We start from the raw sequence: 24,991 nt of genomic DNA, 5'->3' as shown, positions 1-24,991 counted from the left end.
GCACAGAGGAGGGCTATAGGCTAGATCAGGGCAAGGGCCTTCTCTGTCCTGCAGTCCACCTGCTGAGTGGCCTCTGCAGCTGCACACTCACCACCCCGAAGCAGTTCCCCAGGCTGGAGCGGGGGTCCTGGAAGAAGGCCCGGCAGGTGAGGCTCTGTACCGGGCATGCCAGCCGAGTCTTCTCCATGGCCCTGCAGTCACCACCCACCTGGGGAGACGAACCCAAGACTCAGGCTCCTGCCTGGACCTCCTTTCTCCAGGCAGCTCCACTGGGGGCTGCAGCCCCAGGAGGGAACCACCACCCCCTCAGGTCCACGGCCAATCCACACAGAGGCTTCCCTCTCCGGGGCGCGCCCGGGTCACACCTGTTCCCCTCTCCATCCACAGCCACAGCGTCCTAGTGATGACGCCCGGCCCTGAGGGAGGGAGGGCTGGCTAGCCAGCTCACCTGCCAGGCGGGGGTGACCTCCTCCAGGCTGCTGGCCACCGTGCCGTCCGGCAGCATCAGCTCATTGCTTGCCTCGTTGTCGTTGGTGCCCAGAAGGCCAGCGGACAGGCCTGTGGGGCAGGAAAGGCTGTGAGAGCCTGCTGGCCAGGGTTGCCGGGGGGCATGGCCAGACCCTGCACCCTCCACGCCTGACCCCCCAACACCGGTCCTGGCTCTGAAACTTCACCAGAGGGAGAGGAGAAAAAGGACTGAGAAAAGCGTTTGTTCCCTCCCCCATCCACCAGCCCCATCCCGAGTGGTCGGAATGCAAGCTCTTTACAAGTGTTCCTGGGGCTGCCCAACCAGATCAAGGGGAGCGGCACGTCCCAGAGAAGGGGGCAGAACGTGGGCTCAGAGCTCTGGGCTCCAAGCCTGGCCCTGATGTTCGTGGCTGGAGGAGTGGGGGGGGGCCCGTAAATTAGCCTGGGTCATGTCACGTGTCCCAGGGGACAGCAGCGGGAGGATCACGTGAGAAGGAGCAGGCCGTGCGCACTACGGAGCCTGAAACGGGGCAGCGGCCAACCAGCGGGGCTGCAGCCAGAGTTGTGCTGCCGCTGGAGTAGGGGCTGTCCCAGTGCTGGACGTGATCAAAGCCGGGAGAGATGGCCTTTGACCCTCTTCCAGTTCTGAGCTGTTTGGGCTGTTCTGATACCCGCTCGGGTTGTCAGCCCCGAGGAGCAGCAGAGGCCCAAGAGTGTCCCCGGGCCTCCTGCCCACAGCCTCCCAAGGACTCGGAGTGCTGCCCACTGGGATCGGTCAATCTCAGCCCTGGAAGCTGGCTGCACTGGCTCAGAGGCCGCCAGTGGGGGCCCAGACCCACCGTGCTGCCAGACGCTGAGAGTCAGGCTGCAGAGGCTGGCGTGGAGGTCACAGAGCACAGAGACACCGTCCGCACTGGCCAGCTCGATCCTGGGGACGTTGTGCCTCCTGGTCTTGGCGGGAGGCAGATCCAGGTCCAGACAGCTCTCCCCAGGCAGGGAAGAGTTGTACAGCCTGTAGGTCTGTGGGCCAGACAGGGGCTGAGCAGGACAGGTGACAGTCTCCACAGGGCACAGGTGTGTGGACGTGACAGGAGGCAGGAAAGTGTCTGGGCGATGTGCCCACCCCCCCCCCACTCTTGCAGGCTCACCTTCAGGCTGGGGTAGAGGATGAGGGTGGTGTGGTTCAACTCCACAGTCAGGGACGTGAGCCCCGAGCCCGCCCGGTTTAGCGTCAGCGAGAATGTGTCGTGAGCGAAGTCCTTGGCCAGCAGCAGGCTGCTGCAGCGGGCACTGATGCCCCACACCTGGCCGTCGAAGGTCACCACATGCCTGGTGCCGGCCACCACAGCGTGGTCTGCAGAGAAGAGGCCGGATGCAGGGGCAGTGGGGCCCGCTGTGCCCGGGACCTGAGCCCACGGGGCAGCCCAGCCTGTCCAGAGCTGCTCCCTGGCCCATGTCCTCATGGGCAGCCCACGTGGGAAGTGGGGTCTGTCCCCAAGAACCTCTGGCTTCAAGATGACTTGAGCTCTAGGGGTCCCCTCAGGTGAATGAGGTGTGATGCACGCTCCAACACTGACGAACCTCAGAAACTTTACGCTGAGTGAAAAGCCCGTTATAAAAGGGCACGTGTTACGTGACTCCATTCATACGCGGTGTCCAGAACAGGCAAATCCACAGAGACAGAAAGGAGACTGGGGGTATAGCTGAGGGACGGGGACACAGAGCTAAGGGATGCAGGGTGTCTTTTTGGGGTGATGAAGGTTCTGTGATGGACGCGCACTAGCCACTGAATCAGACACTTTAAATGGGCAACCTGCAGCCTCCCAAGGCACCAGAAATAAAACCAAAAATAAACAGATGGGACCGAACCAAGCTTACAAGCTTTTGCACAACAAAGGAAATCACAAACGAAAAGACAAGCTACAGAATGGGAGAAAATATTTGCAAACGATGAGACCAACTAGGGCTTAATTTCCAAAATATGCAAACAATTCATACAGCTCAATATTAAAAAAACAACCCAATCGAAAAATGGGCAGAAGACATAAATAAACATTTCTCTAAAGAAGACGTACAAATAGCCAATAGGCATGTGAAAAGATGCTCAACATCGCTAATTATTAGAGAAATGCAAATCAAAACTGCAGTGAGGTACCACTTCACACTGGTCAGAATGGCCATCATTAAATGTCTACAAATAACAAATGCTGGAGAGGATGTGGAGAAAAGGGAACCCTCCTACGCTGTTGGTGGGAATGTGAATTGGTACAGCCACTACAGAGAACAGTATGGAGCTTCCTTAAAAAACTAATAACAGAACTACCATATGACCCAGCAATCCCACTCCTGGGCATATATCCAGACAAAACTCTAAATCAAAAAGATACATGCACTGCTATGTTCACAGCAGCATTATTCGCAATAGCTAAGACATGGAAACAACCTAAATTGACTGATGAATGGATAAAGATGTGGTACATATATACAATGGGATACTACTCAGCCATAAAAAAGAATGAAACGATGCCAGGTGCAGCAACATGGATGCAACTAGAGATTATCATATCACTTGTATGTGGAATCTAAAATATGACACAGGGACTTCCCTGGCAGTTCAGTGGTTAAGACTCTGCACTTCCAATGCAGGGGATGTGGGTTTGATCCCTGGTCAGGGAACTAAGATCGTACATGCCATGGGGCAACTAAGCCCATGCCCTGCAACGACTGAGCCCTTGCACCACAACTAGACAGCCTGTGTGCCGCAACTACTGAGCCCGTGTGCTCCGGAGCCCACGTGCCACAACTAGAGAGAAGCCTGTGCGCTGCAACGAAAGATCCTGCATGCCACAACTAAGACCCAATGAAGCCAAATAAATATTTTTGTAAAAAAGAAACAACAGAATGCCCCCACAAAAGTCAAATGTCTTCATTAAAAAAAAAAAAAGTACGGCCAAAGGCTCCATCCAACAGGAGGGAGGTGCCGCGTGGGCCAGGCCCAGCCCTCTTCACGGTGGGCAGGAGGGGGCCCGAGAGAGGGTAGTTCGGACCCCCTGAGCCAGCGCTGCCGTGAAGCAGAGGCTTGCGTGGGGGTCGGGTAAGAGAAGCCCCACCCGTCAAACACACGCCCAGGCCAGGTGCCCGGCAGCTGCTGGCCCGTGCCAGCCCACGATGGCCTCACGAGGAGGGCACTAGGAGCCCCTTGTCAGGTGTCAGAGCTGAAGGTCACAGGCCAGTCCCAGGTCGCACACGTGGAACCCAAAGACCAGGCTGTTTCCAGTCGCCACGCTGCCTAGCAGACAAGTACCCCCAGACTCTGGGGGGGCTCCCACCTGCCCAAGCCTCCGCGTTCCCACCTGTGAGATCACAAGACCCGATGCTACACACCAGTCCTTGCCAAGCTTTCCCACTGACTTGAGACCCTGCTGGGCACCAAAGGCACACACGTTACCACACCGGTGAGCCACGTTGCCCCCTCCAGGTGACAGAGAGGTGAGGAGACTCACCAGATCGCACTCAGGGCAGCGGATGCAAACTCCAGGGGCTCCAAGCCCCCAGGGCCCCCAGAGCTGCGTCTGGTCCCAGCACTGCCTGTGGCTCCGGGCCTTGCCTGACGGACAGTCTGGACTCAATTAGTGGCCTTGCGGCTGCAACTGGAGGTCTGCCTGGTGCTTCTCCTGCAGAGTCTGCCTGGAGGGAGCTGGCCCTGGCCCTCAGTCCCTCGCCACGCCTCCGCGCTGGGTTCCAGGCTCAGGCTTTTACTTTCTGGACAAAAGCCTGGATCTGCAGCCCAACCCTCATCCTGTTTGACGTTGGGAAGCCCAGTAACCTCTGGAATCAGCCTGGGATCAGATGGGCCCAGCACTACAATGCTAAGGCTTCCCTGTACTACTAGGGGATGGTCCCACTGTCTATCTGGCCCTGCCAGGTCCTGCTGCCACGTTCCAAAGGGTAGAGGGGTCCCGGGGAGGAGGGCGGCGTAGGACTCACATCCAGAGGGGGCCCCCAGCAGACGGTGTTTGAGCCGGTGGTACTCGGCCAGCACGCTGGTCCCATACAGCTCTCGGAGTGGCCGCAGCAGCTTCTCCTCCACCAGGTGGCTGGTCACCCGGGCCACGTCCAGGGGCTCGTCCCCTGCAGGCAGCATCGGCAGTGTCACCACCACTGAGTGGTCCCTGGAGGGAGCACAGAGGAGCTGGGAGACCCCAGCACAAGTCGTGCCTGTCGGAGCCTCACTTTCCGCGGCCGCAGGATGGCCATGTAAGGGTCCGGCGCAAGCTGACCTCCACGGAACGTCAGCCTCTTAGGGAGGGCACAGGCTTTGTTTGTGAGGTGGAGGCTGGGGGTAGAAATGACTGTCCTATTTTAAGGACGCAGGCATCTGATCTCCTGCCAGGGGCCTGAACGTATGTGCCTTGGCGGGGCCTCCGGCCTGTGTGGGGAAGGGGCTCCTCAGGCCTGTCCCTGAAGCTGGCTCTGCTGCTCCTTCAGGGCCAGTGACGCCTCCAAACCTCCAAATCGCTCTACGGCCCAGGCCTCAGAAAGCTGCCTCAGTGGGGTGTCCTGATGGCGCCTCAAACTCAGCAGGTCGGAAAGAGCTCCGGACACCCACTCCCACCACAGCAGGCTGAGCAACAGCCCCAAAGACGCCCGGGTTCCTGGAACCTATGACTGTGTTACCTTAGGAGGCCAAAGGGACGCTGCAGGTGTGACTACACTAAAGATTTTGAGACAGATTTCCAGGTGGCCAATGGAATCACAATGGACCTTATAAGAGAGGCAGGAGGGTCAGAGAGAAGACATAAGGACAACAGTCAGAGGGGAGAAGATGCTGCCCTGTTGGCTTTGAAGATGGAGGTGGGGGCCACGAGCCGAGGCAAGCAGGCAGCCTGCAGGGGCTGGGAAGGGAAGGGCTATGCCCTGAGCCTCTCGGAGGAACCTGACATTCATTTTGAATTTCTGACCTCCAGAACTACACGAGAACACGGCTGTGTCGCTTAAGCCACTGAACTTGTGGTCATTTGCTGTGGTAGCCACAGGAAACCAACAGAGCTCCAAGCTGCTCCCTGCACACCAGTCATCCCCATCACTCCGTAGATGGACCCTCCATCCTTCCAGTCATCAAAGCCAAGACCCTGGGGGTCATCCCTGGCTCTTCTCTTTCACCACCTACATCCGATCTGTCAACCAATCCTACAGGCTTGTCCTTACAACACCCGGAACCTGACTGCCTCGCACCCCCTCCGCGGCTGCCACTGCTTGGCGCAGCTACTCTCCCATCTCGCCTGGACCATTCTAAACTGGGCTCCCTGCTTCTATCCCCCTCCCTGCCCCCAGTCTTTATTCTCAACACTGGGGCCAGAGGAATCTTTTTAGATGAAAGGTAGCTCATGTCCTTCCTCAGCTCAAAATCTCCTGTGTGTTCCCATTTCAGAGTAAGAGACAAAGGCCCCAGGCTGCCCGGAACCCGTTACCCGCCCCCCTGCCACCCCCCGCGACTCCTCCACTCTCCACTCCAGCCCCCTGGCTTCCTTCAGATTCCTCAAGCAGGAAGTGCACTCCCACCCCTGGGCCTTTGCACCAGCTGTGCCCTCCGCCTGGAACGCTCTTCCCATGATGTGCACCCGGCTCACTCCCTCACCCTTCAAGCCCTTGCTCAAATGCTACCTTCTCACTGAAGCCAACCACAGCCTCACTCTTTATAATGCCCCCATCGGGGACTTCTCTGGCCGTCCAGTGGTTAAGACTCTGCGCTTCCACTGCAGGGGGCACGGGTTGGATTCCTAGTTGGGGAACTAAGATCCCACGTGCCCCCCAGCCAAAATAAACAAAAAGATTTAAAAAATAAAAATAAAATGCCCCCATCAACCCACATGTCCTGCCTTTTTTTTTCTGTAGCACTTGGTACCTAACATACTAGCTCAGAGGTCGGTAGACTGTGGTCCGTGGCCGAATCCAACCTGTGCCCTTTGGAATGGCCTGCAAGCTAAGAATGGCTTTTACTGTTTAAAGGATCCTTAACAAAAACAAAAAACGAAGGCTACGTGAGAGACCATCGGGCTACAAATCCTGAACACATCACTCTCTGGCCCTTTATAGGAAGGCCTGCCGCCCCTGAGGGTAGATAACCTGGTCATTGTGTTCAGTGACCGTCTCCCTGCTCAGCCATGGCCCTCGTGAGGGCCAGGATCTATCCCACTCGCCGCTGTGTCTGCAAACCTAAAACAGTGCCTGCTCAAAGACAGTGCTCATAAAATATCCGCGGAATGAAGAATAAGCCTCAGTTTCCTTATCTGTAAAATGGGCTGAAAATGTCTTATGGAAGGGCTGTCAGGGGAGCAGATGAGACGGAGGGTGTGCCTGGCGTGGGGCAGGACCGCAGAGGGGACAAGTTACCTGGCTGAGAAGCTGTACAGGTCCAGCAAGGGTTTGCAGAGCCGCCTCAGTGCCTGTGAGAACACAGCTTCAGCCCAAGACAGCATCTGGTGGGTGGCCTGGAGCAGGTGGGGGCAGTGAGAGCCGTCAGGGCCATCCCTGCCCGCAGGGCCGCCTCCCTCCCCCTCGCCCCACCTCACCAGCTCCAGGGCACCCCTCGTGGCCTCCAGCGCCGCCGCGATGGGCCCGGACCCCCAGGTCCCCGGCGTCCCGGACACCCAGGCCTGCAGCCGCTGCACGGCCTCCTCGGCCCGCTCCTGCCACACCTTGTCCAGGGGCTGCACTGTCACCTCCAAGTAGGCATCCTTCAGCGTGGCCAGGGGCCCTGCAAAGGCAGCCACCACCCACCGTGAGGCCTCCCGGTCCTGGTGGCAGGTGAGATGCCGCTACCCGCATCCCAGGCCCACAAAGGAAAACCAGCCCCCCGACAACCCGGGCCTCCAGGAAGGAAACAGGACCTGTGACCTGGAATGAGGTGGTGGCACTAGAGACTGGAAAAGAGTTAGCCCGGCAGGCCTGAGACTGCCCAACTGCAAGGCCTGTTCACAGGGTCAGCCCTGGCTGGATTCTGGGGGTTCCCACCATTCCCAGACCTGATAAGAGGGCCTCACTGTGCCTGGATTGCACGAACAATGTGGTTTATGCTGAACACCCCCTTTCCTTCTGCGAGTCTGGAATGTTGGTCTGTGCCAGGCAGAGGCTCCTACGTGACCAGCCCCCAGTGAGAAGCCTGGGCGCAGGGTCTCTAACGAGCTCCCCTGGCAGACAGCGTTTGACACGTGTTGTCACAATTCAAAGCTGGGGGAGTGGAGGGAGTCCTGTGTGCCCCCACTGGGAGAGGAGTCTGGAAGCTCGTGCTTGGTCTCCCTAGAACCTCCCCTGCACCTGTCCCTCTGCCACCTGGCTCTGTATCCTGTCCTTGTAGCAAATCATAGCCATGGGTGCAACTATGTCCTGAGAGCTGTGAGTCCTAGTGAATCACGAGGCTGGGGGTGGCCCTGGGATTCTGACAAAGGGACACAAGCAGGGGTGAGAGTACATTTAATAGCCTGTCTGGCCCGAGCACTGGCCAGTCAGAGGGACGGCCGCCCTGGTGCTGGGCAGGGTCCTGGGGCTCCCTGCTGGGCCAGCTGTCAGCCCTGGTGCTCCTGGGAGAGGCTGCGGGGGGGGGGGTCCCAGCACCGCCAGGAGGGCGCTCGGGACAGCAGCCTTCACGACCCGCACGGTCTCACTGGTGCGTATCACAGAACCGGAAATAGGCCCTAGAATCTACGGCAGTGGGCCTAATAGAAGTAAGGCTCTATACCCAAGAGAAATCAGGCGGGGACCGAAGAAACTTGGGCAGCAGTCCCAGAAGAGATAAGGCAGCAGGCATGAGGGCTATGAGCTTGGAGACTGACAAGAATGGACACTGTTCCAAAAGTCTGAAGGCTCTAGATCCATGAGAAATAAGGCAGAGGGTCTAAAGGAAGTTGGGCTGCAGGCCTGCCAGAAATCAGGAGGCCTTTCTGGTTGAACCAGTAGCCCAGGCCGAGCGTGAGGGGCCTGGGGTCGGGGGCCCTGGGATCAGGTGTGGATCTGGGTGCACGGTCACGCCCTGACTCCTGCACTCACGTTCCAGCTCATCCCGCAGCTGCTCCAGCCCTGCCTGCAGCCTCTCCAGGTAGAGCGGCATGCGGTGTGTCAGCCCCTTTCTGGCCCGGCTCTGGTCCCACAGCGCGGCCACCGCCCGGCCGCTCTCCCGCATGGCCCCCAGCCCCGCCTGGCACAGCTGCAGAAGGGGGCCTGCCACGCCATCCAGGGCACCCGCCGGCTGCACCTGGGCAGGGGAACGGGGGCACAGAAAGCTCCAGCAGACCCTCATGTCCATGAGGGAGGCCCGGGACGAGCCAGAGGGGTGACCTCCCACAGCCTCACACTCCCTCCCATTCTCCAAGGGTGCCCCCGACATCAGTGCACTCTACCCACCAGGTGCTGGAACCTTCTCACGTAGGCCTCCAAGCCATGGATCTTCTCCTCCAGCCGGGCTTGCACCTGGGACCCAAGAGCAGCCACCCTGGACTGCAGACACAGAGGGACAGGCTGGGCCTCACGGGAACGAAGTGGACAGAATGCTCGGTGCCGGCAGCAACACCCAAGGATGTTGGCCACACTACAGGCTGTCTGCCTCTGGTTTCCTTGGTACTCCTGGACTTAGGGATCCTGGTCCTGTGGCCTCTGCCCGGGCAGGGTGGGCGTGGGGGGTAGGAATAACACCCCTCCCCCTAGCCCTTGGCCCTCTCACCTCCACGTGGCCCAGCAGGGTCCCCTGGCAGCCGTGTGCAGCCAAGCGGAGGCTCTGGTTGGCGGCCTGCAGGGTCAGGCGTCCCAGGGGCTGGATGGGCTGCCCGCTGTCCTGGAGCAGGGCCTCCACCTCCGCAGTCCGCCTGTGGGCACATGCCCGCAGCACCACACTCTCCTCTTGGCTCCCTGGGTCCAGGAAGGGACCCGCCGTTGTACCCAGGACTCGTCCATCTGCCTCGCAGCTGCCCACTCCTCCCGCTCTCCACAGCCTTCTGTAGCTCCCCACTGCCCACAGGCAGAGTCTCAAAGGCCCAAGGATTTGAGGGCCTTGAACTGAACTGCCTAAATCAACCTCCAAACCCCTGAAGCCTGGTTTCTGCCCCATCCCCCAGCCCACACCCACCTCTGGTCCAGACTTACCCAGCCTCTCCTGGCACCACAGGTGACCACAGGAAGCTCATCATCACCTCCAAGCTGGGGGTACCACCAAGTCCTACCAGGGTTTCCTCTGACTTCGAGCTCTCAGCACCCCAATCTCTGTCCACTCTTGGGCCAAGCTGGGGCCTTGGTCAGGCCGCTGAGCCACACCAGTACCTCCACTCACCTTCCTTGTGGGCCACCGAGGCCTGGAAGCAGTTCGGGGCCTGGGACACCAACAGCCTCACTTTCTCGTCCCCGTCGTCCACATTTCCCTCCAGCTGGACCAAGCTTCGAGAAGCTGAGGTGGAGACCCGACCCAGCAGGCCAAACTGCTGAGCCTTGGGGCCGCGGAGCTGGGAGGCGAAGGGCAGAGGCCTGAGTGCAGCCTGGCCTCTGGCCTCTGGCCCCTGTTGGCCCCAGGCCCAGGGAGAGGTGGCTGAGGAGGGTGAGGTTGAACCTGCAGGGAAAAGGCAATGCCCGCCCGCCTCCACATCTTCAGGGGCACTGGGTCCCCCCACCTTACACCCCTGCCACAGGGCTCAGAATCCTACCAACTGCAGAAAATGCTTATTAAAATCCATATCCAGGGACCTAACCAAGCACAGCGCACAGCATCCAAGTACCTTAAAAATTCCTGCTGCCGAGGCCTCACCCCGGAGATTCGGACTTAACTGATTGGGGGAGGGGCTGGGCACTGGCATTTTTATGTTCCCAGTGCCCAGGTGTCTCCACCTGCAGGCCAGGTTTTCCATGTTTGCATGAGAACCACTGCAAATGTCTCCGCAAGTTCAAGGAAGACATCGTGGGTAGCACCTGCCATAAAGGCCGGCACTGAGCATTCATCCCAGCCCTTGCAGCCACCAGCCTTGAGGGAAGGGGACACAAGACAGGAGGGTTTCGAATGGGGTGGGGCAAAGGCAGGAAAAGCCTCAGAGGCCTTAAGAGAAGGAACCCTAGGGAGACCTTGCAGGGGGGAGGCCAATGGGCTGATTAAGAAGCCGTTGTAGGGGAGGGGAGCCACCTCTGGCCTGAATTCAGCTGCTCTGTATTCTAGTCCAGATATTGCAGCTAACAAGCTGTGCAGCCTTGAGTAAGTGTGTTACCCTCTCTGGGCCTCAGGTTCAAAATCTATAAGATCAGATATAGAATGGTGGTTCTCAAAATTTATCAGGAATCAGTGTGTGTGTGTGTGTGTGTGTGTGTGTGTGTGTGTAGGAGGTGTGTTATGGGCTTATATTCCTCAAAAAGATCTGTTGAAGTTCTAACCCTTGGTACCTGTAAATGTGATGTTATTTGGAAATAGGTTCTTTGTAGATGAAATAAAATTATGATGACGTCATACTGGGTTAGGGTAAGCTCTAAATCCAATAACTGGTGTCCTTATAAGAAGGCCACGTGAAGACAGAGACAGATTGGAATAATGCAGTCACAGCCAAGGAACGCCTGGGTTGCTGGCAGCCCCCAGAAGCTGGCAGAGGTGAGGAAGGATTCTTTCCTGGAGCTTCTGGAGGGAGCGTAACCCTGCTGACACCTTGATTTTAGATTTCTAACCTCCAGAGCTGTGAAAGAAGAAATTTCTGTCGTGCTAAACCACTGAGTTGGGGCTAATTTGTTACAGCAGCCCTAGGAATCCAATTCAGGGTGCTCACTGAACATGCAGCTTCCTAAGTGGGTGGGAGGGGTGGAGCCCAGGAATCCTTAGGGGATTTCACAGTGCATGAGGTGAGCCTGAGGCAGGGTGTCCTGCAGACCACAGCTGAGGTGTCTGTCCTAGTCACTGTCACTGAGTGGCGAGCGCCCCAGCAGCCGGGGTGAGTGCCTGACCTCCCGAATCTGTCCCTCTTCTCCACCGGGTTGGTGTAGAGACCAAACAAGGCTGTGAAAGGCCTCTCTCCACACCACGGACCCCAAAATGGGGCAAGCAGAGAGGGGGTGGGCAAGGGAGAAGCGGTTAGAACCAGCTGCGCACATGCTCGGGATGGAAGCAGGAGGACCAGCCACTCCCTGGCCGCCCCCCGCGGGCTGGGCCCCATGGGGCTCACTCCCAGTCCTCCGATTCTGGGGAAGTGAGCCTTGGGGCACCCGGATTACAGGTGCGGGAGTGGCTGGGGGCCTGGCTGGCAAACGGGGAAACGAGAGCCAGCCTTGGCGAAACTCAGAAAGGAAAACTCTTTTGAAACTGCCACTGCTCCTGGGCTCGGAAACAGGAGCTGAGTGAGCTCCAGACACAGAAATGCCTCATCCTGTATTGGATGTGGAAGGAAAATCCCATCTCATGAGCACCTACTGTGTGCCCGTGCTGTGCAAACTCTGTTTCTTTTCCTCCCAATTCTGCAAAGGACATGGGATTTGTTCCCATTTGACAGAGAAGACTGAGGCTTGAAGAGGGAAAGTCACAAGGTCAAGGTCACCCAGCCAGGGAGACACAGAGATGGGTGGATGACAGCACTTGTGGAGCACCTCCTGTATGCCCGTGCTGTGTGGGGGGAGGGGAGGGGTGCCCAGAACCCCACTGACCACCCTGTGAAATATACCTGATCCCCACTTACAGATGAGGAAATGGGGCTCAAAGAGGTCCCTTCCCAATAGCCCTTGGCCAGGTGGGAGCAGAGCAGGTGTTGAACCTGGCTCTGCCCCCTTCTACCTCCCTGGGCTGCTGGGAGGTGGAAGGGGTAGGAGAAGACTCGGCCAATAATAGCTAATAATAATAGCAGCTAATACTTACTTAGTGGCTGCTTTGTATCAGGCACTATTCTAAGCAATCTATACATAGTAACATACTTAATCCCTGCAATGTTAATGCCATGGGAGGTAGTGTAGGTGCAATGATTATCCGCCACTTTACAGGCGAAGGAACTGAGGCACAGAGGGGCGAAGTACGTTGCTAGCCAGGAAGAGGTTGGGCTGGGATTCAAACCCTGGGAGTCCAGCCACTGCCTCTCGGTTATAGGAAGGGCTGATGTTGGGGCAGCAGAGGAGCTGCTCAGGGCGGGGGGGCCAGCCACAGGGGGTCCCACCTACAGTTAAGCTCAGGTCCCCACTAGGGTGCCAGTCTGCAGTTCTAATACTGGCCACTAGATGGCAGGGCCACCCAGGCAGTGGTGGTCCACTGGGCAGAGAGAGACAGAGGGACATCAGAGTATCCTGCCTATGGGGTGGGCAGCCCCGACCCAGCCACCTTACCTCTAGCTCCCCGGAGAAGTCAGGCATCCGGGGCCTGCTGTGGTTGCGGAGGGTCAGGCTGAGGTGCAGGCTGTGGTCTGGGTCTGGGGCGAGGCCCAGCTGGCATTTGGAGTGTAGCAGAAGCCCACCGCTGCCCAAGGTGTGCTCCCCGGAGACCGAGAGGGCCTGGAACGAAAGGGTGGGGTGTCAGTGGTCAGGGAGGTGCAGGAGCACAGCTTCCTCTCCCTATGCCCTGGTCCAGGCTACTAGCCCTCATGCCAGGACTGTCACAATAGCCTATCAGGTCTCCCAGCCTCCATTCCTGCCCCAGCCCACAGCCCCTCCTCCACTTGGCAGCCAGGCTAAGTTTTAAAAAAATGCAAATCAGACACTGCCCCCCGGCTCAAAGCCTCTGCCTTCCCATTGCGCTTAGAGGAGAAGCCGGTCTCCTTGGCGGGTCCTATGGGTCTGCGTTATCTTCCTAACCTCGCCCTCTCGCTCTCTCTATAAGGGCCACCCTGTGTTCCTCGAACACTCTAAGCATGCTCCTGCCACAGGGCCTTTGCACTGGCTGTTCCCGCTGCAGTTTGCATTCGTCAGCAAGGCCCCCTGCAGTCCCCTGTCCACTCTCCCTGCTTCATTCCTTCACAGCATTCACCACACCTGACTGCATATCGTGCACCTTGTCTGTGTTTTCTTCTTCTACCCACTGGACTGTGAGCTTCAGGAGGGCAGGCACCTCGTCTGTCCCTTTCACCGTCCTTGCCCCTGCACCTAGAACAGAGCCTGGCAGAGGTAAGACTTACAAATGCTTTCTGAATGGATGAACAGATTGGGGGTTGGCAAACTGGCTCATGGGCCAAAGCTGGCTCACTGCCTCTCCTTGTAGATAGATTTTTATTGGGAATGGCCACACCCATTCATTTACATGTCATCTGTGGTGGCTTTCATGACACAATGCCAGAGTTGCAACAGAGACCATATGGTCTGCAAGACGTAAAATACTTACCATCTGGCTCTCTACAGAAAACGTTTGACCCCTGGGATGTGGGGAATGGGAGGATGGAGGGATGAATGGATGGAGGGATGGGAGGGAGGATGGGAGGGTGGGTAGATGGATGGATGGATGTTTGGATGGTTGAGAAGATGGGTGGGTGGGTGGGTGGAAGGAAGGGTGGAAAGAATGCAGGAAAGACCAATCAACCAGCTAACAAACTCGGGGGAATGTTGGGGGCATAGGGGCCCCAACACCTCCCCCTAACAATAATGACGAAAGCAGCAGCTTTTGTTTATGCGTTGAGCACTCTCCCAGTGTCACATCTTAAATTTCACAATCACCCTACATGCTGGAACCAACTGCATCTTCCATCCTTCAGATGAAGCACTGGATGTTCAGAGAGGATAGAGCCCTGCCCAGGGTCGCCCAGTGGCATGTTCAGAGCTGTGATGATGGCATCCAGCTCCCTCACTCACACCCCTGACCTGGGCGGGCACCCTCCTCTCTCCTCACCACCAGGGTCCCTGGGCCTTTCCCTGGGACAGACTCACCCTGGGCAGGTGGCAGAGCCCCAGATGCAGGGAATGGCGCAGCCAGTGGGCATAGTCAGTCTCCATGACTCCCTGGAAACTCTGCGTGGCGCAGGAGGCCGTGAGGACACGCTCCAGTGTGGCCTCTGCACGGATTTTGTCCGGGCGGGACGGCTGGTGCCTCTGGAAGGAGAAGGCACCGTGGGATGGGGGTTCGTCCCAGAAGAGAGAGTGCCCATGGCCAGCGGCAGTCAGGAGACCCTCACAAGAGGAGGGAGATGCCAGAAATGCCACCATCAGAGCCCTGGTCAGCCCCCACAGCAGCCGTTTACACTCTGAGCAGGACTTCTGTTGGGAGACTGAGGGGGACTGGGCCTAAGGAGACCCAGAAGGGGCAAGGGGACTTCCAGGGCTAGCTGTCCCTGTCTCTCCATAGCCCATCAGGAGCCCCAGGCAGGCGGTGCTGCTGGAGAGACCTTGACCCTGACACCTCTGGAAACCTGACCTCCCGACCTCCCCCCACCCCTCCCCAGAAGCCCACTGGCGTCACCAGCTCCTTCCCTGTCTGCTCCCCAAGTGCTTGCCTCATGCTGGGCGTCTTGCTTTCCTTACCTCCCAGAGCTCTCACTACACTCCAGTCAGGGAAGGATTACTGCACCCATTTCACAGATGAGAAAACCAAGGTTCACAGTGGAGAAATGAGTTGCCCGGGATCCACAGCACAACTAGCACTTACACCCAGGACCCTAGGGCCCCAGAGCCAGGCACTTCCTGAAGCAGGTGGGGACCCCCAACCCCCCAGGCCTCACCTCATATGTCAGGTTCTGCTGCACCCGGCGTCCGTCCCAGGACAGATCGAGCCACTCGCTGAACACGGCTGGGGTCTGTGTTAAGGCCCCACAGGCCCTGAGGGCGCCCAGGCCCCAGGTGTCCTGGAGCTGAAGAGGATGGAGGACGTGACTGGGGGGAGGGAGGGCAACACAGGGCTCAGAGTTAGCGAAAGGCCTGTGCCTGATGAGCAGGGCAGCCAGTGCCTACCTGCCCCGGGGAGGTGGCCACGCAACCATCCCAGGAGGTGCTGTGCGCCAAGGACCTGTCGGCCCAGGTGAGCTGCAAAGTCGCAGGCTGCCCTCCATTCCAGGCAAGCTGTACCTGCAAGGGGATGGGGCCAGTGGCGGGCGGAGGAGAGAGGTGGGGAGTGGAGACGGTGCCTCCTCTTGCGCTCGTGTTCGTAAGAGCTTAGAGCCACGCTCAGGCTGGGAGGCCAGAGGCGTTCAGATGGAAAACTCCTCATTCTCAACACCCAGACTCATCATTCCCAAAGACAGAATGAAATCTGCGTCCCTCACTGGGGTTCGTGGGGCTGCTGTGGACTCACATCACCCCACAAGTTCATATGTTGAAGCCCTAATCCCCAATGTGACAGCATCAGGAGGTGGGGCCGTTGGGAGGTGATTAGGGTTAGATGAGGTTTGGGGCGGGGGGGTCATGATGGAATGAGTGTCTTTGTAAGAAGGACCCCAGAGAGCTCTCTCCCCGACACGTAAGGACACAGTGAGCTGGCTGCAGGCCAGGAAGAGAGCTCTCACCAGAACCTGACAGTGCTGGCACCTTGATCTTGGACTTCTAGCCTCCAGAAGCGTGAGAAATAAATGTCTGTGGTTCAAGCCACACAGCCTGGACTATTTTGCTATGGCAGCCCGAGCCAAGAGAGGGGCCCTGCGTGCTGCCCCTCCCCTGACCTCATCTCCCCCCTCGCCTGCCCCATCGCTTCCTTGGTCCTGGTCTTAATTGCCTCTGGCTCTCCCTGAAGCACCCAGCCCGTTCCCACCTCGGGGCCTTTTCGCTTGCTGTTCCTCCTGCCTGGACTGCGCTGTTTCTCCAGCTTGTCACAGGCAGCTCCTCCCCATCCGCGGGTCCTCAGCTGACAAACCACCTCCTCCAGGAAGCCCTCGCTGTCCACCCCATCTAAAGCAGCCCCCCCCACACACTGCAATGTTTCTCTCTCTTAGCACCCTCCCTACTTTCTTTATGGTGCTTACCACAACTCTTAATTTCTTTATTCATTCATTTGCTTGAGTTTTGGTCTTTTTGCCTGTTTTGCCTGGCACACACTGGCCTACTGTCTTCCATTTCACAGAAGAAAAAAACTGAGGCTTAGGGAGGTGCTGTCAGCTGCCCAAGGCCTCCCAGTCAGATGCAGAGTCCAGCTGCCCTGCTCAAACCCCTGCAGTGACTGACTGAACAAACGGACACTTCAGTGATGAATTGGACATGCATGTAACTGTTTCTCCCACTAAAATGTGAGCTTTATCAATGCAGACACTGTGTCTGCACCTCAGCACTGCCTGGCACACAGTAGGTGCTTAATAAGGTACCGATGAAGGAATGAAGGAATGAATGAAGGTCCCTTTGGGGTTCCAAGCTTCAGGAATCTGTGATTCCAGAGATGTCCTTGTCTCTGATGAACAAGTGGGATCCTCCTCCCCCACATGTGGTCCCAGATGCCCCACCCATGGGCTCAGCCACGCAGCTCACCAACCCCCAAGACTCCTACACCCAGGGCCCCTCAGATGCTCCCTGCTCACCTGCCAGCTCTGCCTGCCACCCCTGCTCTCAGCAAGGCCACTGGCCTCAGCCCGCCACCAGGAGAGGCTGAAGGGGTGAGCCAGGGCCAGGTGGGCGGCCAGCTCGTCCTTTCCCAGACGAAGAGAGGAGGACAGCACCACCTGGGGAGGGGACAGGCTGAGGGCAAGGGCTCCCCCAGAGAGGCCAACCGCCTCCCCACCACCCAGTGCAGGCAACCTTCTTCATCAAGGTCATGGGAGTGAGGGCTGCTGGCCCAGCACTGTGGGAGGCCCTCCAAGAGCTTCAGCCCATTTTGCAGAGGAGTAAGTTGAGGCACGGAGAGAAGCAGATGGGGACAAGCATATGACAAAGATGGGACTGGGAGTGACACCTTGTGGTGGCTGGAGGCATTTCATGGGTTCAAATCCCAGCCCTGCCTTCCAGTAGCTCCATGACTCTGGGCAGGACCTCATGCCTCTCTGAGCTTCAATTTCATCTTCTAGAAATGGGGCTGATGTACCTGGCACACAAGAGGCCTGCAGTATGCGTCAGCCACTGGTCTTCCTGTCCCAGGTGGTGCTGGGACCCAGGTTTCCTCCTCCCACCCAGTGCCCTTCCGATGGTCCCTTGGGGACTGGGGCCCAGCCCTGTTGGCCCTGTAAGGCTCCTCGGGCAGGGCAGGGCCCCAAGTGCCCCACTCAGGCCACAGGGTGGGCTTCCCAGGTATCCTTCCAGCCCTGACGCCTACCTGGTTTTTGCCATCCCAGCCCACGACCAGGTCATCCTGGTGGCTGCGTCGCGAATGCTCAGAGGCAAGGCGGAGGCTGCAGTGCCGAGGCAGGGGGAGCGGCAGCGGGTGGGTGAGCTCCACTGGAGGCAGGGACACGGGGAGGGGTGGGAACATGAGCTGAGGACATCGGCTCGAGGCCGAGAGGGTATAGGGGGCCACTTTGGGGCCACACGCTCAGGTAATCTGCACAAAATTCAGAAGCTACACCCTCACTTGGTCCCCATACCACTCAGTATAGTCCCTCAGTGTCCCCGTGAGAACCCCAAATCTCTACTCCTGCAACGAGGCTTTGTACCTCCTCCATCAAGAGGTGGAATTTGTTTCCCTGGCCCTTGAAACTGGGTTGGCCTTGTGATTTGCTTGTAGAATTTGGTGAAGTTGACACTGGCAAACTCAGCCTAGGCCTAAAGCATCCTCAGCTCCCACTGGCTCTCTGGGATCCCTGACCAGCCACTGTGAGAACAAACCCAGGCTGGCCTGCTGGACGGTGACACCACGCAGAGGAGAACCTGAATGTTTCGGTCGAGGCTGTCCCAGACCAGCTGACAGGCAGCCAGGCCCCCGAACACGTTAGAAAGCCCAGCCAAGATCAGCAGCACCACCTACCCAACTTGGGGCTGACTTTGATGCGTGAGTAAGACCAGAAGAGCTGCCCAGCTGACCCACAGGCCTATGAGCAGTGATAAATGCTTATTACTATAAGTCACTGAGTTTGGGGTCATTTGTTACACAGCAATAGCTGACTGATACAGTCTCCTTCTTGTATCACTCTCAGGTCCCTCACACTCATGGTTGCCCAGGCCTCTTTGAATGTCCCACACCTACCTGGCCACACTCACCTGCCCTATATGATCTCATTCCACCTTGGGGTGTGACTCAGGTGGTACCTTCATAGCTGAGGCCTCACAGCAGACAGTCTCCTTGCCCTAGATTTTCTTCCTTCATCCCTTAAGGCTGAGTCCAGCTGCCCTGACCTCCTGCACCACTTGATCCCATCCTGTGAGGCCACCAACTGGTCCTGCCTTCCTAGACCCCCAGAGCAGGAGTCCACCAAGACCCCATTGCAGACAACAGCCACCATGCTGCCCTCTGAGCCCTCTGGAAGGGGTGCTGCCTGTCCCCACACAGACTCTGGGGAGCTGTGCCCAGAGACGGTGGCACCAGCTGGTTCTCAAGGCATCATCTGGTCACCAGTCCAGGGAGCACTGACCACATTTGCTTACCACATGCAGAGCCACACTCCTCATTCCCTCCACCCCTGACCTGCTGGCTCCTATGCTCTGTAAGCACCTGGCAGGGTCCACGGACTGCTCAGCCCACCCACGGGCCCCCGAGCACGCACACGCTCACACATGCACACGAGGGCATCACACATGCACACGAGGGCATCACACATGCACACGAGGGCATCACACATGCACACGAGGGCATCACACACACCGCCCTGGCATGCTGAGGGTCTTCTCATTTCCTCTGCCTTGCAGGGCACATGTGTGGCAACCGTGATCATGGGGAACTCCACTGGGCCACTCAGCAAGCCGTCCCCCGGGGCCAGGGTCTGCACCGTGTCTCCCGCCTGGCAGGCCAGCAGGTCGGACTCTGCTCTGTGTAAGGGGGCTCCTCAAACACTAACTGACAGTCTGTGTGCACAGACCCTTGGGGACAGGGTTGTTTCCTGGAGGGCCACAGGGGTCACGGGTGCCACCATTGGGGCTGCACTCACCTCCCCTGCCAACCTTCAGTCTGTCGGCCTCAGCTCTGAAACCTCTCGGGGATGCTCAGAGTTGGCACACCTTCCACGCCCTGGCCCTACCCTCCTGTCTTAACACACTCAGGTAAAACCCCAACTCCTTGTCCGGGCCTGGGATCCTGTGTGACCTGGCTCCCCTGACCTCTCCCACCTCATCTCCCCCCTGCTCCTCCCTTCAGTCCACTCCAGCCACACTGGCCTTGCTGCTGTTGCTCCAGCCACAAAGCTTGTTCCCACCCCAGGGCCTTTGCACCTGCTGTTCCTTCTGCCTGCAATGATCTCCCCAGAGCTTCACCTTCTTGTCACTCGGGGCTCAGCTTAAACATCACCTCCTGAGACAGCCCTTCCCCGACCACCCCACCTGGAGGAGCTCCAGGCCCCCAAACCAAGCCCTGCTTGTTTTCTCAGCCCTTCTTTCTAGGAGACACCCTGACGTTATCTTGTTCAGTATGTGTCCCTGCTCACAGCCTGCCTCCCCGAAGGCGGGGACCTGGACCATCTTATTTCCCAGTGGATCCCCAGCACCTGGAACAGCACCTGGGATAAGCAGGTGCTCAATGATGGTGCTCTGAGTGACTGGGTGAATGGGCCACCCCTGCTGCAGCCGCTGGGAGACTCACCCTGCAGGCTGAGGGTCCCGGTGGGCTTGAGGAAGGGCCCGGAGAGGCTCCCGTTGATGGCCATCTCCTGGCCGTCCCACAGCACCGTGTGGTGCAGGACACGGGTGCCACGGGCTCGCTCGTATGAGGTCTGCAGGACCAGCTCCCCAGGAAGGGTGTGGAGCTGGAAGAGAAAGATGGAGCTGGGTCACAGGGGAACCCGGCCCATGTTCCCGCTGAGGGTAGGAAAGGAGAGAAGCTTTCAGAAGAGGAAACACAAGAAACAAAGTTCTAACAGTTTACTGGGCTGGGCAGATAATGTAAGGGAGGGGAGTGACGGGGTGCAAGGGGTGTGACATAGGAGACCGACGCCCCCTGTAAAGAGGACAGCCGCCTCTCAGCTCCACTTCCAAGCTGTGTGGCCTTGGGCCAGTTTCCCAACCTCTCTGGGCCTCATTTCCTTGTGTATAAAATGGGGTAAGAATAACAGTGCCAACTTCAGTGATATAATGGGTGTGATGTGCTCAGCCCAGGGCTGGACCCATGGACAATGCCATGTGCGGCTGCTACAGTTGGTAGTAGGATTTCTCAAACATTTAGTGAGCACGTATCATGTCCTTGACCCAGTGCTGGGGGTTGGGGTACAAAGATAACCAAGACTGGCCCTGGCCCTTCAGGGCCTCCAGGCTGGTGGGGAGACAGTCACAGAGACAGAAAATGGTGGGACAAGGTGACAAGAGTAGCCACGAAAGATATTAGAGGGACAAAGGAACACAAAGAAAATAAGTGGACAAAGCAGGGAAGGGCATTCTAGGCAGAAGGAACAGCCTGTGCAAAGGCTCAGCAAGGAGCACTCTCCCTGCTGGTGGGTGCCACAGGTGGAGGGTGGAGGGGACTTTTGGTGGGACGAGGGGAACTGACTCTTAAATGTCTCCAAAGCCCATCACTACTGCCCCCACCTCGGTCCAAGACATCATCATTCTGGCCCTGCTCACTGGCTTCTTCACTGTTGTCTCTGCTGTCCCCTGTAGGTCCCTCCCCACACAGCAGCCAGAGGAATCTGAAAGCACCCCTTGGATAGTGTCCTCAAAAGGCGTCCAATTTCAGAGAGAATCAAATCCAAACTCCTCCCTGTGGCCTGACATGCCCTGCATGATTGGATTCCCACTACTGCCCACCATTTCCCCCTCACTTACTCTGCTCCAGCCCAGTGGCCATTCCTCAAATATGCCAAATTCATTCCTGCCCAGGCCCTTTGCACGTCTTGTTCCCTCTGCCTGGAATGCTCTTTCACTAGATTTTCTTTTTTCTTTTCTTCTTTTTTTTAACATCTTTATTGGAGTATAATTGCTTTACAATGGTGTGTTAGTTTCTGCTGTATAACAAAGTGAATCAGCTATATGCATACATATATCCCCATATCCCTTCCCTCTTGCTTCTCCCTCTCACCCTCCCTCTCCCACCCCTCTAGGTGGTCACAAAGCACCGAGCTGATCTCCCTGTGCTATGTGGCTGCTTCCCACTGGCTATCTATTTTACATTTGGTAGTGTATATATGTCCATGCCACTCTCTCACTTCGTCCCAGCTTCCCCCCGTCTCACTTCCCCCTCCCGGTGTCCTCAAGTCTATTCTCTACATCTGCGTCTTTATTCCTGTCCTGCCCCTAGGTTCATCAGTACCATTTTTTTTTCTTAGATTCCATATATATGTGTTAGCATATGGTATTTGTTTTTCTCTTTCTGACTTACTTCACTCTGTATGACAGACTCTAGGTCCATCCACCTCACTACAAATAACTCAATTTCGTTTCTTTTTATGGCTGAGTAATATTCCATTGTATATATGTACCACAACTTCTTTATCCATTCATCTGTTGATGGACACTTAGGTTGCTTCCATGTCCTGGCTATTGTAAATAGAGCTGCAATGAACACTGTGGTACATGACTCTTTTTGAATTATGGTTTTCTCAGGGTATATGCCAGTAGTGGGATTGCTGGGGCGTATGGTAGTTCAATTTTTAGTTTTTTAAGGAACCTCCATACTGTTCTCCATAGTGGCTGTATCAATTTACATTCCCACCAACAGTGCATGAGGGTTCCCTTTTCTCCACACCCTCTCCAGCATTTACTGTTTGTAGATTTTTTGGTGGTGGCCATTCTGACTGGTGTGAGGTGATACCTCACTGTGGTTTTGATTTGCTTTTCTCTAGTGATCAGTGACGCTGAGCATCCTTTCACGTGTTTGTTGACCGTCTGTGTATCTTCTTTCCACCAGATTTTCAAATGGCTGATATTTGCTTGTCATCTCCGGCCAGCTCAAATGTCATCTCCTTAGTGGGGCCTTTCCTGGCCACCTAAATAGCTCCCCAGTAATTCCCACTCATATCACCCCATTTTGTTTCTTCTATAGTATGTATCATCATCTGGTATATTTTCTTATTTGATTTTTTTGTTGGTCAATCTCCCCACTAGACTGTACACTTGATGAGAGGAAAGACTCATCAATCCTGCTCTAAGCAACATCCCCAGTTTCTGGAATAGTGTCTGGTCTGGCACCTAGTAGATGCTCAATAAATAATGTGGAAGGAAGGAAGGAAGGAAGGAAGGAAGGAAGGAAGAAAGGAAGGGAGGAAAGGAGGGAGGGAGGGAGGGAGGGAGAGAGGGAGGGGAGGGAAGGAGGGAGGATGGATGGATACAGAGGCCAGCTGAGAATCCACTCCAGCAAATTTTGCCCATATCACAGCTCTGCCTGCATTGGATCCTCCCAGGAACCAGGACAATTCCTCTTTTCTCAAAGGGCTACCCCAGGAGCCTCCCAGCCTGCCCTAGCCCTGGCTCTAGCCTCCTCCACGCACCTGGGGGAAGGTCTGTTCCAGCGTGATGATGTTGGTGAGACTGTTCTTAGCAGCCACCAGCCTGGAGCCAACGTGGAAACGATGCTCCTCCACCGTCAAGGCAAATGTGCTCTCGGCTCCACCCTCAGAGTATCGTAGCTGGGCCAGAAGAAAAGCAAGTCAGATCTCCTCATCCAAGTCTCTGACGGAACACTGAGGAAGATGCTGGCTCCACACTAAGCAAGCTCGGCCTCCCAAAGCCCCGGGCCCGAAAGACGCACAGCTCCCTGGATGGGACAAACTCTGATGACACGAGGGTCCTGAAGCTCAGTTTAGACCACCAGGTGTGGCCATGACAACAATCTCCCTGTGCCCTTCATGCTGTTAACACTGACTTGTAGATAGCTACCAGCCTGGGGCGGGCAGGCAAGAATTCTAGTTGTATTACCATTGTGAACAGCAGGGGGCAGTCTACTGCAGAGGACAACACACAAGCATTGCATTAAACAGACCAGGGCCCCAATTCGGGCTCTAGCAGGTATGGGATGAATGACCTCTAGCTAGTTCCATAACCACCTTCACTTTCTTATCAGATAAATTGGGATAATGATACCTACTTTATTAATGGGTTGATACGAAAACTATATGAAATAATGTGCTAACTTCCAGGCTGGCTGATAGCAGAATCACTTAGGGCACCTGCCGAAAATATAGATTCTGGGCCCCCACCCAAGACCTACAAAAACAGAGCCTCTGGAAACTGGGTCAAGAACTGGTATTCTTAAGAGCTCTCCAGAAGCATCATTAATTTAGTGATGCCCCTGTCAAAAACGTTCAACCTGAATCATGTCTCACACAAACAATCTGACAAATTCAAATGGGGGATTTTTGCAAAACAACTGCCTGAACACTGCAAAATCATCAATGCAGGAGTTCTTTTGAAAACTTAACTATAGCGTATTTACAATATTGTGTTAGTTTCAGGTATACAGCTTCCGATTCTTTTCCATTATAGGTTATTACAAGATACTGAATACAGTTCCCTGTGCTACACAGTAAATCCTTGTTGTGCAATGCAGGAGTTCTTCTTTAATGTGGTTAATGACAATGAAATGCTTAGGGCAAGTATATCAATATCAGCAACTTACTTTGAAATGCATCAAAAATTAAGAAGGATGGAGAACTATGTGATAAAGTAGAACAAAATATGAATGAAAAAAACCTAGGTGATGGGTATGTGGGTGTTCACTGTAAAATTGTTTTAATTTTTCAGTGTCTGAAAAGTGTAATAATAAAATGTAGGCAGTGGGAAGAGAACTTCTAGATCAGGGGTCAGTCTTTGGGCCAAATTTGGCCCACTGCCTCATTTTGTAAATAAAGTTTTATTGGAACACGACCATGCCCATTTATTTACATACTGTCTGTCGCTGCTCTTTTGTTACAATGGTAGTAGTTGCGACAGAGAGGGTATTGGGTGTAAAGGCTAAAATGTTTATTATCTGGCCCTTTACAGTAAAAGTTTGCAGACCTCTGTTCTAGATTAAGAAACTAAAGAGATTTCGGATTAAGAAACTGAATTTCTAGATTAAGAAACTGAATACCCTGGATGATCCTGATCTGCATTCCGGATTTAAAACAAACAAAACAAAACCGCTCGAAAGAACATTATTGTAAAAGAATGCGACAACTGGGAAATTTTATGATGAACCATATATTCGATAATGGTATTATGTCACATGTTAAATTTCCTGAATTTTGTAATTCTGTTGTGTTATACAAGAAAATACCCTTGTTATAGGAAATACTCGCTGCAGTATTTAGGAGTAAAGAGATGCCTCCAGAAACAACTCAATATTAACTCACAATAATACAGAAAATACGTGTACGAATATACAAATGTATATAACATATGTAAGTATAAATAGAAAGATGTGGTAAGATATTAACACTTGGTGATACAAGATAAATACCAGGGATGTATGTACAACAGGATGACTACAGTTAACCCTGTTGGATGGTATATTTGAAAGTGGTTAAGAGAAGAGAAAGGTACAAATGAACCAATTTACAAAACAGAAACAGATGCAGAAAACAAACTTATGATTACCAAGGAGGAAAGGGGGGGAGGGATAAATTGGGAGATTGGGATTGATATA

At 55.7% G+C, this 24,991-nt stretch overlaps 1 protein-coding gene across 1 annotated transcript in view; it reads right to left on the bottom strand.

Moving 5' to 3' along the window:
- The window catches only part of LOC101325118 (uncharacterized), a 288,914-nt gene that overhangs the window by 582 nt on the left and 263,341 nt on the right, over nt 1-24,991 (bottom strand). The window contains exons 56-74 of the mRNA XM_073793232.1: nt 22,857-22,994; nt 20,021-20,183; nt 17,609-17,730; nt 16,881-17,021; nt 15,331-15,444; nt 15,102-15,230; nt 14,314-14,475; nt 12,787-12,951; nt 9,788-9,956; nt 9,185-9,369; nt 8,869-8,961; nt 8,515-8,719; nt 7,041-7,225; nt 6,862-6,959; nt 4,456-4,640; nt 1,617-1,822; nt 1,308-1,488; nt 449-558; nt 92-208 (exon numbers count right to left, since the gene is read on the bottom strand). Coding sequence (XP_073649333.1) covers nt 92-208; nt 449-558; nt 1,308-1,488; nt 1,617-1,822; nt 4,456-4,640; nt 6,862-6,959; nt 7,041-7,225; nt 8,515-8,719; nt 8,869-8,961; nt 9,185-9,369; nt 9,788-9,956; nt 12,787-12,951; nt 14,314-14,475; nt 15,102-15,230; nt 15,331-15,444; nt 16,881-17,021; nt 17,609-17,730; nt 20,021-20,183; nt 22,857-22,994 — 2,868 coding nt within the window. The remainder of the gene's footprint in view (nt 1-91; nt 209-448; nt 559-1,307; nt 1,489-1,616; nt 1,823-4,455; nt 4,641-6,861; nt 6,960-7,040; nt 7,226-8,514; nt 8,720-8,868; nt 8,962-9,184; nt 9,370-9,787; nt 9,957-12,786; nt 12,952-14,313; nt 14,476-15,101; nt 15,231-15,330; nt 15,445-16,880; nt 17,022-17,608; nt 17,731-20,020; nt 20,184-22,856; nt 22,995-24,991) is intronic.

This window comes from Tursiops truncatus, chromosome 15 (assembly GCF_011762595.2).
Source record: "Tursiops truncatus isolate mTurTru1 chromosome 15, mTurTru1.mat.Y, whole genome shotgun sequence".
In the NCBI taxonomy this organism is placed as follows: Eukaryota; Metazoa; Chordata; class Mammalia; order Artiodactyla; family Delphinidae; genus Tursiops; species Tursiops truncatus.
This window is presented reverse-complemented; position numbering and strand designations above follow the sequence as displayed.